This window comes from Procambarus clarkii, chromosome 52 (genome assembly GCF_040958095.1).
Source record: "Procambarus clarkii isolate CNS0578487 chromosome 52, FALCON_Pclarkii_2.0, whole genome shotgun sequence".
NCBI classification, from domain to species: domain Eukaryota; kingdom Metazoa; phylum Arthropoda; class Malacostraca; order Decapoda; family Cambaridae; genus Procambarus; species Procambarus clarkii.
This window is the reverse complement of record NC_091201.1, coordinates 17,624,643-17,640,251: the sequence shown is the minus strand read 5'-3', so window position 1 is coordinate 17,640,251 and position 15,609 is coordinate 17,624,643. Positions and strand designations below refer to the sequence as shown.

General features: G+C 52.5%; 1 protein-coding gene across 1 annotated transcript in view; it reads right to left on the bottom strand.

Moving 5' to 3' along the window:
* Positions 1 to 15,609, bottom strand: part of LOC123763725 (organic cation transporter protein-like) — a 551,940-nt gene that overhangs the window by 262,638 nt on the left and 273,693 nt on the right. The window contains exon 6 of the mRNA XM_069304407.1: positions 15,373 to 15,527. Within this exon, the coding sequence (XP_069160508.1) occupies positions 15,373 to 15,527 (155 nt within the window). The remainder of the gene's footprint in view (positions 1 to 15,372; positions 15,528 to 15,609) is intronic.

Below are 15,609 nucleotides of genomic sequence, written 5' to 3'. Positions count from 1 at the left end.
CCGACCAGAAATGTAAACAAACACCACCTGGGAAAAATATCCAGCATAGACCGGCATTGTGTGCAGGCCTCAGTTATCCGCCAGAGACCATGGCAAGCGTATCACGTTCCACCGACCGATCCTGCTCAGCGAAGTGTGCATCGTGTCCCTTGACTGATGATGAAATTAATCAGAATTGGCTCCCAGATGGTGATGAATCTGATATTGACGACTCCAACTTAGATCATGACTTCACACATCCCTCAGATTTGGATACGACCGATGAAGAGAGTGAACATGCTGGTGCAACGAAAGCTAGGCCTAGTACCTCACCCATATCTTGAGGTTATCTTGAGATGATTTCGAGGCTTTAGTGTCCCCGCGGCCCGGTCCTCGACCAGGCCTCCACCCCCAGGAAGCAGCCCGTGACAGCTGACTAACACCCAGGTACCTATTTTACTGCTAGGTAACAGGGACATAGGGTGAAAGAAATTCTGCCCATTGTTTCTCGCCGGCACCCGGGATCGAACCCGGGACCACAGGATCACAAGTCTAGCGTGCTGTCCGCTCGGCCGACCGGCTCCCTGTCTGGAGCCTTGCCACCTAGTCTCATTGCCTTAGACTTCTGTGCAGATATTTTTAGCCCTAAAATACTGCATTCAGATGTTACTTTATCTAAGGCCCCTTGTGCTTTATTTAAAAGTGAAGAACCTGTAATGAGTAATAATATATCATCAGCATAGCTTAGCAATTTAACCCCTTCTGCAAATATCATGGTAACGAAGTTTTCAATAAGGATGTTAAAAGGACTAGGACTGAGGACTCCTCCTTGTGGAGTCCCATTTTCATGCAAGTGGTAGTCCGACACTTGTCCTAGGAAGTTTACTCTGGCATACCTGTGACTAAGGTAATCTTGAATCCATGCTAGCATATTTCTCTTTACACCTTATCTAACTAATGTGTGTAAAATTGCTTGTTGGCTTGCAAGTTTGAATGCTTTTTCTAGATAAAGGAAGATCACAATAACCGAACCTGAGTTAATTGTACCTAGTAATGTTGCAATGCAGTTCCCAGTACCTAATCCTCTAGTGAAAAAATACGTGTGTTTATGCAGGTCTCCAGTCTTCCACAGTAGCCTATTTAAGACCATCCGTTCTGCAGGTTAACTAATTCATGATGTTAATGAAATGGGTCTGTAATTGCCAGGTTCTTTCGGCTTAGGAATTGGAATGATGTCTGTTATCTTCCAAGAGGTCGGTTGTTGGCCTTGTTGCCAAGATGCATTGATAACGTCTAATATCCCTTGTTCTCCAACAGGACCTGTGTGTGCAATCATTGAGTATGTAATGTTATCAGCACCTTGTGTCCTTACCACCTTTTTAGGCTCTGATTAGCTCTTGTTTGGTGAAGGGACAGTCACATTCGTCATTTGTAACTATGCTGTCATGAATGGCTGTCAACCTCTCCTGTTTTAATTGTTCTTGCTACCTTCTGACCATTGCAGGAAGCTGATATGAAGCTGCTCTTTCTGAAAATTGGACAGCAATTCTCTCAGCCTTCTGCAATGATTGAATACATGCCTGTGGTCGTGCTGGTCGACCTGATATGGTTTTAATCTGACCCCATATCTTGCCAAGACTACTACATTCATTTAGAGTTTGACATCACTCAAACCATCTTGCCTCCTTTACCTCCCTAGAAACTCGTATTGCTTCAGATATCACCGCTCTTAGCAGAATTCTTCCTTCTGGTGTTGGGTTTCTCTTTAGATGTTTTCTGAAGATGTTGACTCTGTGGTTTTGTTCATTCCCTTCATTGCTATAGAACCAATAGTTCTTTCGTTTTGTGTTTCCTGGGATAATGATTGGAATAGTTTGCAGCTTGCAGTTTGTTTGCAGCAGCTGCATTGGCTTCCTGGAGATTAGTCTCGTGTATGTTCAAATCCTCAGGTAGCAAGTATGTTGCATACCATTTTTCAAGTTCCTCTTAGTATATATATTGCAGTTGGTCCTTTTAAATTCCATCTAGGTTGTGCAGGATTTGTAGAAGGTCGTTCTATGTTTAGTGTTGTGACAGTAGCATAATGGTCACTGATGATCACCGGGTCTACCTCCCACTTCGCTTGATGCTTTAGTACTGTTGAGATTAACGTAAGGTCAAGGGACCTTGACTGTGAGTGGGTGCCCCAGTGTTAAGAAGTGTAATTTCAGGTACGTCTCGCACAGCTATAGCTAAATGGCGCACATCTACACTGGCTGGTCCAGTTGCACCTATCTCTTGATGATGAGCATTAAAATCCTAGGCAACAATTACATTTTCATGCATACCCAAGCAAAGAACTGCCTCTGCTTCTAGTTTACGTCTAGGGGGTATGTAGACGTTGTATGTGAGGAGCTCAATGTTAGCCATATTCACTGTTAATACCTCTACTCCATCCCCACATGAAACTGGGTCTATTTTCTTGCTTAGTATGGTGTTTCTGATTAGGTTCATGAATTCTCTTTGTTTCCCCTGTTCATACATCAAAATATAGTGCTAATATGTAGCTAATCAGAAGGATTTCGTGGCTGGGAAAAGAGTTTCTTCCCAAAACGATTATATCTGCTTGCGTCCTGATTGCAGCTTCCTAAAGGGTGTGGTTATTATTTTCAAGACCTTGTATGTTCCACTGCGGTATATGTAATGGCCAGACGACGGGTTTGCTTGGTGTTGCCGGTTCTAGTAGAACTCCTCTTCAGAATCGACGTCTATATTCTCCACCTCGTAAGTCGTGTCGCTGCAAATCGGACTGCACTGATTGTTTATGGTCATTCCCTGCATTGTTGGAATCTGTGCATCTCTGTTGTCCACCACATCACTTTGCTGTTGGTATTGCTGCACATCGGACTACACTGATTGGTCGTGGCTATTTCTTGTGATGTCGGAATCTGTGCATCTTTGCCATACAGTATTTCGTTGTTGATATTGCTGCTGCATACTGGGCTGCATTGATTGTTCATGCCCGCCTCTTGTGTGTTGTTGGAACCTGTGCATCTCTGCTGTTCAACATTTCTTTGTTAGTGTTGTTGCATATCAGACAGCATTGGCTGTTGATGTCTGTTTTGTTGTGTTATAAGACTCTGTTGATCTTGAATGGTCACTGGTCTTGAAGTTGCTTTTGTCAAAGTTGATGGTCTGGTGTCTTGGCTACCCGACTGTTGCTGGTTGTCTATATGTCCATGTCGCGCTGTTTGACTTCTTATACTTCGTCTTGTCTCAGACTGTCTATTTCTTGTGTAACTGTGGTCTGCTGCACGATCTTGTCCATTATTACACAAGTGATTTCTTGAGGCTGTTGTTGTGAGGCGTTCTGTGTCATCTGTACGCAATTGTGAAGGGTTTCTACAATGATCTTCACGATATTTTTCAGCTAGACCTCGGTAAAATTGTAAATTTGTTGTGTTGATTTCGAAAGTAATTGCCTTTTGCTTTTGTTGTATTTCGGCAGCATTTTTGTGTATTTTCTGATTTGGAGTTGATTCGGGATTTTTTTCTGTAAGAGTGCGTGTGTGTTGTGGCTGTGCACGAATATTCCAGACATTGGTGTTGGTGTATGTAGTGCTGGTCGGTGTGATTATCCAGGCCTGAGCTGTCTGCACCTTTTCTTTTCGTGCAGAGCATATTGTGCTTCAGGTATGATGTTTTCCTCCACAATTTGGATATTTGGCTCTAGTGGTTTGGTGTGCCTTGTGCTTGGCTATACAGTCTTTGGTTGGATGCCTCAGGCTGCACACTCCGCGTCTCTATTGTCCAGTACAGCGGGATTGATGGTGGCCGTATTTCTGACATCTGAAGCAGGGCATGGGTTTCGGGACGTATGGTCTCTGTCGGTATATTCCCTAATTTCCAAAATTGAATATTTCTGGCACATGTACCATATGACGGTCACCATAACCTGACTGGTCGCTGCTTTGTCTACTTTTGTGCCGGATCGTTCCGCATTCAGGAATGTTATCTTTTCTTTCAGGTTTACTGTGATGGAAAGTTTGAGCTCTGGTTGTTTCTTTTCTATTGCCGTTGCTATTCCATATGCTGTAGGAAAGTGGTCTGTCTGCAGTATCTTGAATTTTGGAAGATGTACAGGGGCTGACGATATCTGGTGGGAGACTGGTGGTGTCCTCTCGTGTCTCATAATGTTGTCCTGTGGCTGGGCTGTGGAGAGAGGTACATTGTCTGACACTGGCTGGTGTGTGACTGGTACTGTCCTCTCCTGTCTCATACTGTCGTCTTGTGGGCGTTTTGTGGACAGAGAGGAGCATTGCCTGTCACTGGCTGGTCTGTGACTAATCGTGTCCTCTCTAGGTTCATTATGTCTGCTGTCTTGCTGGTTTTCTGTCTTTGCTAGTTTTCTTCGGTGCCTGCTGCACCTCGGTCCATTGTCCCCACGTCTGAAAGCGGCCTCCATTGCCTCTTTCTCTTTGACTTCTCCATGACCTCTCCACGTAGTGAGGACTGATTCTCTGTCCTACCTAATGCCTGAGACACATCTAGACCTGGATAAATTCATTCCTTTCTCCAACGAAGGTCGTAAAATGATTCCTCCAGCTGGATTGAGGGATACCTAACACTTAATTGAGCGGTTTGGTCTATCTTTCCCTGAAAAGGCTCAGAACACCTTCTAAGGTGCCTCCTTTAATTGTGACGATGCCTGCAGAGTATTGCCTCGCCCTTCTAGGTAAGACTCTAAGTGACCTGGTCCTCACAAAAAAATGGCCATGAACGATGAATGCGTTACGACAGTTTGGGTCGCCTGGGTACTGGGTTGTGCAGAACACCCAGCCCGTCCTCCAAAAATGGGGAGGTAAGTGTAACAGCACAAATAAGTGCAATTATGTACTATTCATAGCAGTAAGGAATTGCTCTTATTTTCACTAAATATTAAAGCGTACTGTCAATTCAGAGGATGGGTTGCGAACACCAGTCAGCTGGATAGCAGCTAATTAACAACGTTGTTTTTCTATCAATTATAGTGAAAATAGGCGTTGTTTCCTTCCAAACAAGATATTCTCTGGGTCTCGGAGTATTGATGTCTTCTTCCTCTCAAAACCACAATGATTTGAGGGATGGGTGCTTAGAATCTTAAGTTTTCCAGGGAACAAAACCGTGTGCAGCTAACTAGTAATGGCGCTGGCAGCGTGTCCCGGGAAGGGGGATCTCTTCAGGTTGAGGGGATGGATGCGGTGATTGGGGGGAAAGGGGTCGTGGGTTGGGATGGTGGTAGGCTTCAATTACCTTTCTCCCTGGGGATATTAGCCTGCTGGTAAGGGAATTTCCACTCCCCCTCTGAGGTTACTGATGATTCTGAGCTGAGTCCTGAGTATCCCTTATTCTCATCTCTCCCTTTGCGTTTCCTCCTGACTTCTGCAGCCTTCCGTTTCTCTTCCCTCGTCATGTCCCTCTGCAGTAAAACGTCCTGGTATTCCCCTAGCCTCATAAGTTTGTTCTTCATGGATAGGATACCCTCTTTTGTTGTCTTGTTTGTGAGCACCAACTTTACCATTCGTTTCCTTTCCTTCCAGTAGCCACCCAGCCTGAAAACCTTCTCTATGTTGCCATTAGCCCCTACCATATTCACACCCTCCAAGATCTTTTTCGTCGTTGCTCGGTCCTTCCTCATCCACTCCTCCTGGTTGGACCCTTCCAGTTCCTGTACTTCTACAACTATAATAGATCTTTTATTTTCCATCATTTGAGTAGTGCCATTGCAGCTTCCTAGGGCATAGCTGCTTTCACAGTTGCTTCTTCTAAGGCAGCCTTGGCACTGAGTTTATTTTACAGCATTTCTGTAAACGATTGTCTCCTTGGATAGAGTCCTCCATCAGTTTCATTCCCTGTTTCCAGAAGGTTGCTTGCCTCGTTCTGGCTCAAATTAAGATTTTTTTTCTAAGTCTCCTTATCTGTTCCTTTGCTTTCCCCCAACTCACTCCGAAGTCCCTGTATTTTTTGTTTTCATTTCACTCAGTTCTCTGCTGAAGTCCGCGTAATATCTGGGTGATCCATTTGCAGGTAATAGCCTTGATTCTTCCCTGTCTCTATGTGGCGTACCATTCAACAGCCATTTTCCCTCCCTGATCAACTTATATTGAGGCAATAGAGCAGGATGAGTGTAGATGTGAGCAGGGGTGAGAAGTGTAGCAATAGAGCAGGGGTGAGGATTGTGATGGTAGAGCAGGGGTGAGGAGTGTGGTGGTAGAGCAAAGGTGAGGAGTGGGGCAGTACAACAGGAGAAAAAAGTATGGTGGTAGAGCAAGGGTGAGGAGTGAGGCGGTAGAGCAAGGGTGAGGAGTGTGGCAGTAGAGCAGGGGTGAGGAGTGGGGCGTTAGAGCAGGGGTGAGGAGTGTGGTAGTAGAGCAGGGGTGAGGAGTGTGGCAGTAGAGCAGGGGTGAGGAGTGTGGTAGTAGAGCAGGGGTGAGGAGTGTGGCAGTAGAGCATGGGTGAGGAGTGTGGCAGTAGAGCATGGGTGAGGAGTGGGGCGTTAGAACAGGAGTGAAGAGTGTGGCGTTAGAGCAGGGGTAAGGAGTGTGGCAGTAGAGCTGGGGTGAGGAGTGTTGCAGTAGAGCTGAGGTGAGGAGTGTGGCAGTAGAGCAAGGGTGAGGAGAGTTGCGGTAGAGCAGGGGTGAGGAGTGTGGTGGTAGAGCAGGGGTGAGGGGTGTGGCGATAGAGCAGTGGTGAGGAGTGTGGTGGTCGAGTAGTTATAAGAAGAGTGGTAGTAGAGCAGGGGTAAGGAGTGTGGAGGTAGAACAGGGGTGAAGAGTGTGGTGGTAGAGAAGTGGTGAGGAGTGTGGTGGAAGAGCAAGGGTGAGAAGTGTGGCAGTAGAGCAGGGGTGAGTAGTGAGGCAGTAGAGGTGGGGGTGAGGAAAGTGGCGATAGAGCGGTGGAGAGGGGTGTAGCAGTAGAGCAGGGGTGAGGAGTGTGTTGGTAAGGAAGGGGTGAGGAGTGTGGAGGTAGAGAAGGGGTGAGGAGTGTGGTGGTAGAGCAGGGGTAATGAGTGTGGTGGTAGAGCAGGGGTAATGAGTGTGGTGGTAGAGCAGGGGTGAGGAGTGTGGTGGTAGAGCATGGGTGAGGAGTGTGGCGGTAGAGAGTTGGTGAAGAGTGTGGTGGTAGAGAAGGGGTGAGGAGTGTGGTGGTAGAGAAGGGGTGAGGAGTGTGGTGGTAGAGCAGGGGTAATGAGTGTGGTGGTAGAGCAGGGGTAATGAGTGTGGTGGTAGAGCAGGGGTGAGGAGTGTGGCGGTTGAGCATGGGGGAGAAATGTGGAGGTTGAGCAGGGGTAAGTAGTGTGGCTGTAGAGCAGGAGTGAGGAGTTTGGCGGTGGAGCAAGGGTGAGGAGTGTAGTGGGTATAGAGAAGGGGTGAGGAGTATGCCGGTAGAGCAGGGGTGTGGAGTGTGGAAGTAGAGCAGGAATGAGTAGTGTCGCAGTAGAGCAGGGGTGAGTCGTGTGGCAGTAGAGCAGGGGTTGGAGTGTGGCAGTAGAGCAGGGGTGTGGAGTGTGGCAGTAGTGCAGGGGTGAGTAGTGTGGCAGTAGAGCAGGGGTGAGTAGTGTGGCAGTAGAGCAGGGGTTGGAGTGTGGCAGTAGAGCAGGGGTGAGTAGTGTGGCAGTCGAGCAGGAGTGAGGAGTTTGGCGGTAGAGAAGGGGTGTGGAGTGTGGCGGAAGAGCAAGGATGAGGAGTGTGGCAGTAGAGCAGCTGTCAGGAGTGTGGTGGTAGAGCAGGGGTGAGGAGTGTGGTGGTAGAGCAGGGATGGGGAGTGTGGTGGAAGAGCAATGATGAGGAGTGTGGTGGTAGAGAAGGAGTGAGGAGTGTGGCGGAAGAGCAGTAGTGAGGAGTGTGGTGGTAGAGCAGGGGTGAGGAGTATTATAGTAGAGCAGGGGTAAGGAGTGTGGTGGTAGATCAGGGGTGAGGAGTGCTGCGGTAGAACAGGAGTGAGGAGTGTGGCGGTACAGCATGGGTGAGGAATGAAACAGGGACGAGAAGTGTGGAGGTAGAGCAGGGGTGAGGAGTGTGGTGGTAGAGATGTGGCGAGGAGTGTGGTGTTAGAGCAAGAGTGAGGAGTGTGGCGGTAGAGCAAGGGTGAGGAGTGTGGTGGTTGAGCAGGGGTGTGTAGTTTGGCGGTAGAGCAGGTGTGTGGAGTGTAGGAGTAGAGCCGGGGTGTGGAGTGTGGCAGAGGAGCAGGGGTGAGTAGTGTGGAAGTAGAGCAGGGGTTAGGAGTGTGGCAGTAGAGCAGGGGTTAGGAGTGTGGCAGTTGGACAGGGGCTGAGGAGTGTGGCAGTAGAGCAGGGGTGAGGGGTGTGGCGGTAGAGTAAGGGTGAGGAGTGAGGCGGAAGAGCAGGGGTGAGGAGTGTGGCGGTAGAACAGGGGTGACGAGTGTTGCAGCAGAGCAGGGGTGAGGAGTATAGTGGTAGAACAGGGGTGAGAAGTGTGGCGGTAGAGCAGGGGAGAGGAGTGTGGTGGAAGAACAGGGGTGAGCAGTGTGGCAGTAGATCAGGGGTGAGGAGTGTAGTGGTAGAGTAGGGGTGAGGAGTGTGGTAGAAGAGGAGGGGTGAGGAGTGTGGTGGTAGAGTAGGGGTGAGGAGTGTGGTGGTAGAGTAGGGGTGAGGAGTGTGGTGGTAGAGTAGGGGTGAGGAGTGTGGTAGAAGAGAAGGGGTGAGGAGTGTGGTGGTAGAGCAAGAGTAAGGAGTATAGTGGTAGAGCAGGGGTGAGGAGAGTGGCAGTAGATCAAGGGTGAGGAGTGTGGTAGAAGAGGAGGGGTGAGGAGTGTGGTGGTAGAGCAGGGGTGAGGAGTGTGGCTGTAGAGCAGGGGTGAGGAGTGTGGTGGAAGAACAGGGTTGAGTAGTGTGGCAGTAGAGCAGGGGTGAGGAGTGTGGTGGTAGAGCAAGGGTGAGGAGTGTGATGGTAGAGCAGGGGTGGGTAGTGTGGCGGTAGAGCAGGGGTGTGGAGTGTGGCAGTAGAGCAGGGGTAAGGAATGCGGCGGTAGAGCAGGGGTGAAGAGTGTGACGGTAGAGCAGGGGTGAGGAGTGTTGCTGTAGAGCAAGGGTGAGGAGTGTGGTGGTAGAGGAGTGGTGGGTAGTGTGGCGGTAGAGCAGGGGTGTGGAGTGTCTCGGTAGAGCAGGTGTGAGGAGTGTGGCAGTAGAGCAGCTGTCAGGAGTGTGGTGGTAGAGCAGGGGTGAGGAGTGTGGTGGTAGAGCAGGGATGGGAAGTGTGGTGGAAGAGCAATGATGAGGAGTGTGGTGGTAGAGAAGGGGTGAGGAGTGTGGTGGAAGAGCAGTAGTGAGGAGTGTGGTGGTAGAGCAGGGGTGAGGAGTGGGGAGGTAGAGCAGGGATGAGAAGTGTGGTGGAAGAGCAAGGGTGAGGAGTGTGGTAGTAGAGCAGGGGTGAGTAGTGAGGCAGTAGAGGTGGGGGTGAGGAAAGTGGCGATAGAGCGGTGGAGAGGGGTGTAGCAGTAGAGCAGGGGTGAGGAGTGTGTTGGTAGGGAAGGGGTGAGGAGTACGGTGTTAGAGAAGAGGTGAAGAGTGTGGAGGTAGAGAAGGGGTGTGGAGTGTGGTGGTAGAGAGGTGGTGAAGAGTGTGGTGGTAGAGAAGGGGTGAGGAGTGTGGTTGTAGAGCAGGGGTAATGAGTGTGGTGGTAGAGCAGGGGTAATGAGTGTGGTGGTAGAGCAGGGATGTGGAGTGAGGCAGTAGTGCAGGGGTGAGGAGTGTGGCGGTAGAGCAGGGGAGTGAAGTGTGGCAGAAGAGCAGGGGTGAGTAGTGTGGTAGTAGAACAGGGGTGTGGAGTGTGGCTGTAGAACAGGAGTGAGGAGTGTGGCAATAGAGCAGGAGTGTGGAGTGTGGCGGTAGAGAAGAGGTGTTGAGTGTGGCAGTAGAGTAGGGGTGAGTAGTGTGGCAGTAGAGCAGGGGTGAGTAGTGTGGCAGTTGAGCAGGGGTGTGGAGTGTGGCATTAGAGCAGGAGTGATGGGTGTGGCGGTAGAGCAAAGGTGAGGAGTGTGGCGGGAGAGCAGGGGTGTGGAGAGTGGCAGTAGAGCAGGGGTGTGGAGTGTGGCGGTAGTGCAGGGGTGAGTAGTGTGGCAGAAGAGCAGGGGTGAGTAGTGTGGCAGTAGAGCAGGGGTTGGAGTGTGGCAGTAGAGCAGGGGTGAGTAGTGTGGCAGTCGAGCAGGGGTGAGGAGTGTGGTGGTAGAGAAGGGTAAGGAGTGTGGCGGTAGAGCAGGAGTGAGGAGCGTGACGGTAGAGCAGGGATGAGGAGTGTGGGGGTAGAGCAAGGGTGAGGAGTGTGGCTGTAGAGCAGGGGTAAGGAGTGTGACGGAAGAGCAAGGGGTGAGCAGTGTGGTGGTATAGAAAGGGTGAGGAGTGTGTTGGTAGAGCTGGGGTGTGGAGTGTGGTGGTAAAGCAGGGGTGAGGAGTGTGGCAGTAGAGCTGGGGTGAGAAATGTGGCAGTAGAGCAGGGGTGAGGAGTGTGGCAGTAGAGCAAGGGTGAGGAGAGTGGCGGTAGAGCAGGGGTGAGGAATGTCGCGGAAGAGCAGGGATGAGGAGTGTGGCAGTAGAGCAGCTGTCAGGAGTGTGGTGGTAGAGCAGGGGTGAGGAGTGTGTTGGTAAGGAAGGGGTGAGGAGTGTGGAGGTAGAGAAGGGGTGAGGAGTGTGGTGGTAGAGCAGGGGTAATGAGTGTGGTGGTAGAGCAGGGGTAATGAGTGTGGTGGTAGAGCAGGGGTGAGGAGTGTGGTGGTAGAGCAGGGGTGAGGAGTGTGGCAGTAGAGAGGTGGTGAAGAGTGTGGTGGTAGAGAAGGGGTGAGGAGTGTGGTGGTAGAGAAGGGGTGAGGAGTGTGGTGGTAGAGCAGGGGTAATGAGTGTGGTGGTAGAGCAGGGGTAATGAGTGTGGTGGTAGAGCAGGGGTGAGGAGTGTGGCGGTTGAGCATGGGGGAGAAATGTGGAGGTTGAGCAGGGGTTAAGTAGTGTGGCTGTAGAGCAGGAGTGAGGAGTTTGGCGGTGGAGCAAGGGTGAGGAGTGTAGTGGGTATAGAGAAGGGGTGAGGAGTATGCCGGTAGAGCAGGGGTGTGGAGTGTGGAAGTAGAGCAGGAATGAGTAGTGTCGCAGTAGAGCAGGGGTGAGTCGTGTGGCAGTAGAACAGGGGTGTGGAGAGTGGCAGTAAAGCAGGGGTGTGGAGTGTGGCAGTAGTGCAGGGGTGAGTAGTGTGGCAGTAGAGCAGGGGTGAGTAGTGTGGCAGTAGAGCAGGGGTTGGAGTGTGGCAGTAGAGCAGAGGTGAGTAGTGTGGCAGTCGAGCAGGAGTGAGGAGTTTGGCGGTAGAGAAGGGGTGTGGAGTGTGGCGGAAGAGCAGGGATGAGGAGTGTGGCAGTAGAGCAGCTGTCAGGAGTGTGGTGGTAGAGCAGGGGTGAGGAGTGTGGTGGTAGAGCAGGGATGGGGAGTGTGGTGGAAGAGCAATGATGAGGAGTGTGGTGGTAGAGAAGGAGTGAGGAGTGTGGCGGAAGAGCAGTAGTGAGGAGTGTGGTGGTAGAGCAGGGGTGAGGAGTGTTATAGTAGAGCAGGGGTAAGGAGTGTGGTGGTAGATCAGGGGTGAGGAGTGCTGCGGTAGAACAGGAGTGAGGAGTGTGGCGGTACAGCATGGGTGAGGAATGAAACAGGGACGAGAAGTGTGGAGGTAGAGCAGGGGTGAGGAGTGTGGTGGTAGAGAAGTGGCGAGGAGTGTGGTGTTAGAGCAACAGTGAGGAGTGTGGCGGTAGAGCAAGGGTGAGGAGTGTGGTGGTTGAGCAGGGGTGTGTAGTTTTGCGGTAGAGCAGGTGTGTGGAGTGTAGCAGTAGAGCCGGGGTGTGGAGTGTGGCGGAGGAGCAGGGGTGAGTAGTGTGGAAGTAGAGCAGGGGTTAGGAGTGTGGCAGTAGAGCAGGGGTTAGGAGTGTGGCAGTTGGACAGGGGCTGAGGAGTGTGGCAGTAGAGCAGGGGTGAGGGGTGTGGCGGTAGAGTAAGGGTGAGGAGTGAGGCGGAAGAGCAGGGGTGAGGAGTGTGGCGGTAGAACAGGGGTGACGAGTGTTGCAGCAGAGCAGGGGTGAGGAGTATAGTGGTAGAACAGGGGTGAGAAGTGTGGCGGTAGAGCAGGGGAGAGGAGTGTGGTGGAAGAACAGGGGTGAGCAGTGTGGCAGTAGATCAGGGGTGAGGAGTGTAGTGGTAGAGTAGGGGTGAGGAGTGTGGTAGAAGAGGAGGGGTGAGGAGTGTGGTGGTAGAGTAGGGGTGAGGAGTGTGGTGGTAGAGTAGGGGTGAGGAGTGTGGTGGTAGAGTAGGGGTGAGGAGTGTGGTAGAAGAGAAGGGGTGAGGAGTGTGGTGGTAGAGCAAGAGTAAGGAGTATAGTGGTAGAGCAGGGGTGAGGAGAGTGGCGGTAGATCAAGGGTGAGGAGTGTGGTAGAAGAGGAGGGGTGAGGAGTGTGGTGGAAGAACAGGGTTGAGTAGTGTGGCAGTAGAGCAGGGGTGAGGAGTGTGGTGGTAGAGCAAGGGTGAGGAGTGTGATGGTAGAGCAGGGGTGGGTAGTGTGGCGGTAGAGCAGGGGTGTGGAGTGTGGCAGTAGAGCAGGGGTAAGGAATGCGGCGGTAGAGCAGGGGTGAAGAGTGTGACGGTAGAGCAGGGGTGAGGAGTGTTGCTGTAGAGCAAGGGTGAGGAGTGTGGTGGTAGAGGAGTGGTGGGTAGTGTGGCGGTAGAGCAGGGGTGTGGAGTGTGGCGGTAGAGCAGGTGTGAGGAGTGTGGCAGTAGAGCAGCTGTCAGGAGTGTGGTGGTAGAGCAGGGGTGAGGAGTGTGGTGGTAGAGCAGGGATGGGGAGTGTGGTGGAAGAGCAATGATGAGGAGTGTGGTGGTAGAGAAGGGGTGAGGAGTGTGGCGGAAGAGCAGTAGTGAGGAGTGTGGTGGTAGAGCAGGGGTGAGGAGTGTTATAGTAGAGCAGGGGTAAGGAGTGTGGCGGTAGAGCAGTGGTGAGGAGTGTGGTGGTAAAGCAGGGGTGAGGAGTGTGGTGGTAGAGCAGGGGTGAGGAGTGTGGTGGTTGAGCAGGGATGGGGAGTGTGGTGGAAGAGCAATGATGAGGAGTGTGGCGGTAGAGAAGGGGTGAGGAGTGTGGCGGAAGAGCAGTAGTGAGGAGTGTGGTGGTAGAGCAGGGGTGAGGAGTGTCATAGTAGAGCAGGGGTAAGGAGTGTGGTGGTAGATCAGGGGTGAGGAGTGCTGCGGTAGAACAGGAGTGAGGAGTGTGGTGGTAGAGAAGTGGCTAGGAGTGTGGTGTTAGAGCAAGAGTGAGGAGTGTGGCGGTAGAGCAAGGGTGAGGAGTGTGGTGGTTGAGCAGGGGTGTGTAGTTTGGCGGTAGAGCAGGTGTGTGGAGTGTAGGAGTAGAGCCGGGGTGTGGAGTGTGGCGGAGGAGCAGGGGTGTCGAGTGTGGCAGTTGGACAGGGGCTGAGGAGTGTGGCAGTAGAGCAGGGGTGAGGGGTGTGGCAGTAGAGCATGGGTGAGGAGTGTTATAGTAGAGCAGGGGTAAGGAGTGTGGCGGTAGAGCAGTGGTGAGGAGTGTGGTGGTAGATCAAGGGTGAGGAGTGCTGCGGTAGAACAGGAGTGAGGAGTGTGGTGGTAGAGTAAGGGTGAGGAGTGTGGCGGTACAGCAGGGGTGAGGAGTGAAGCAGGGACGAGAAGTGTGGAGGTAGAGCAGGGGTGAGGAGTGTGGTGGTAGAGCAGGGGCTGAGGAGTGTGGCAGTAGAGCAGGGGCTGAGGAGTGTGGTGGATGAGCAGGGGTGTGTAGTTTGGCGGTAGAGCAGGTGTGTGGAGTGTAGGAGTAGAGCCGGGGTGTGGAGTGTGGCGGAAGAGCAGGGGTGAGTAGTGTGGAAGTAGAGCAAGGGTGAGTTGTGGGGCAGTAGGGGCAGGGGTGTCGAGTGTGGCAGTAGAGCAGGGGTGAAGAGTGTGGCAGTAGAGCAGGGGCTGAGGTGTGTGGGAGTAGAGCTGGGGTGAGGGGTGTGGCGGTAGAGTAAGGGTGAGGAGTGAGGCGGAAGAGCAGGGGTGAGGAGTGTGGCGGTTGAGCAGGGGTGAGGAGTGTTGCAGCAGAGCAGGGGTGAGGAGTATAGTGGTATAGCAGGGGTGAGAAGTGTGGCGGTAGAGCAGGGGTGTGGAGTGTGGTAGTAGAACAGGGGTGAGTAGTGTGGCAGTAGGTCAGGGGTGTGGAGTGCAGCAGTAGAGCAGTGGTGAGGAGTGTGGCAGTAGAACAGGGGGTGAGGAGTGTAGTGGTAGAGTAGGGGTGAGGAGTGTGGTAGAAGAGGAGGGGTGAGGAGTGTAGTGGTAGAAAAGGTGTAAGGAGTGCGGCGGTAGAGCAGGGGTGAGGAGTGTGATGATAGAGCATTGGTGAGGAGTGTGGTAGAAGAGTAGGGGTGAGGAGTGTGGTGGTAGAGCAAGGGGTGAGGAGTGTGATGGTAGAGCAGGGGTGAGGAGTGTGATGGTAGAGTAGGGGTGAGGAGTGTGGTAGAAGAGGAGGGGTGGGGAGTGTGGTGGTAGAGCAAGGGTGAGGAGTGTGGTGGCAGAGCAAGGGTGGGTAGTGCGGCAGTAGAACAGAGGTGAGGAATGTGGCGGTAGAGTAGGGGTGAGGAGTATAGTGGTAGAGCAGGGGTGAAGAGTGTGACGGTAGAGCAGGAATGAGGAGTGTTGCTGTAGAGCAAGGGTGAGGAGTGTGGTGGTAGAGGAGTGGTGGGTAGTGTGGCGGTAGAGCAGGGGTGTGGAGTGTGGCGGTAGAGCAGGGGTGAGGAGTGTGGTGGTATGCCGGGGTGAGGAGTGTGTGGCAGTAGAGCAGGGGTGTGTAGTGTGGCGGAAGAGCAGGGGTGTGGAGTGTCTCAGTAGAGCAGGAGTGTGGAGTGTGGTGGTAGAGCAGTGGTGAGGAGGGTGGCAGTTAAGCAGGGGTGAGAAGTGTGGCAGTTGAGCAGGGGAGAGGAGTGTGGCGGTAGTGCAGGTGTGAGGAGTGTGGTGGTAGAGCAGGGATGAGGAGTATGGTAGTAGAGCAGGGGTGAGGGGTGTGGCGGTAGAGCAGGGATGAGGAGTGTGGCAGTAGTGCAGGGATGAGGAGTGTGGCAGTAGAGCAGCGGTGAGGAGTGTGGCAGTAGAGCAGCGGTGAAGAGTGTGGCAGTAGAGCAGGGGTGAGGAGTGTGGCAGCAGAGCAGGGGTGAGGAGTGTGGCAGTAGAGCAGGGATGAAGAGTTTGGCAGTAGAGCATGGGTGAGGAGTGTGGCAGTAGAGCAGGGATGAAGAGTTTGGCAGTAGAGCATGGGTGAGGAGTGTGGCAGTAGAGCAGGGGTGAGGAGTATAGTGGTAGAGCAGGGGTGTGTGGGGGTAGAACAATTATGATGAAAGACTCACCGAGACTGAAGGCTGGGAGGAGCATGGTGCTGGTGGAGAGGCCCAGCAGGAGCCTGGCCAGGAGGACGGCAGCGTACCAGGGAGACGCCGCGATCACCACCACGCTCACGAGGTTCACCATGCTCGACACCTGGATGGCTCGCCTCCGCCCGTACCTGCCCCCAGTGTGGTAAACTTTGCTGGTTAATATATTACTACCTTTCGTTTTCTTACATTGTTCAGGCATGTACTATACAC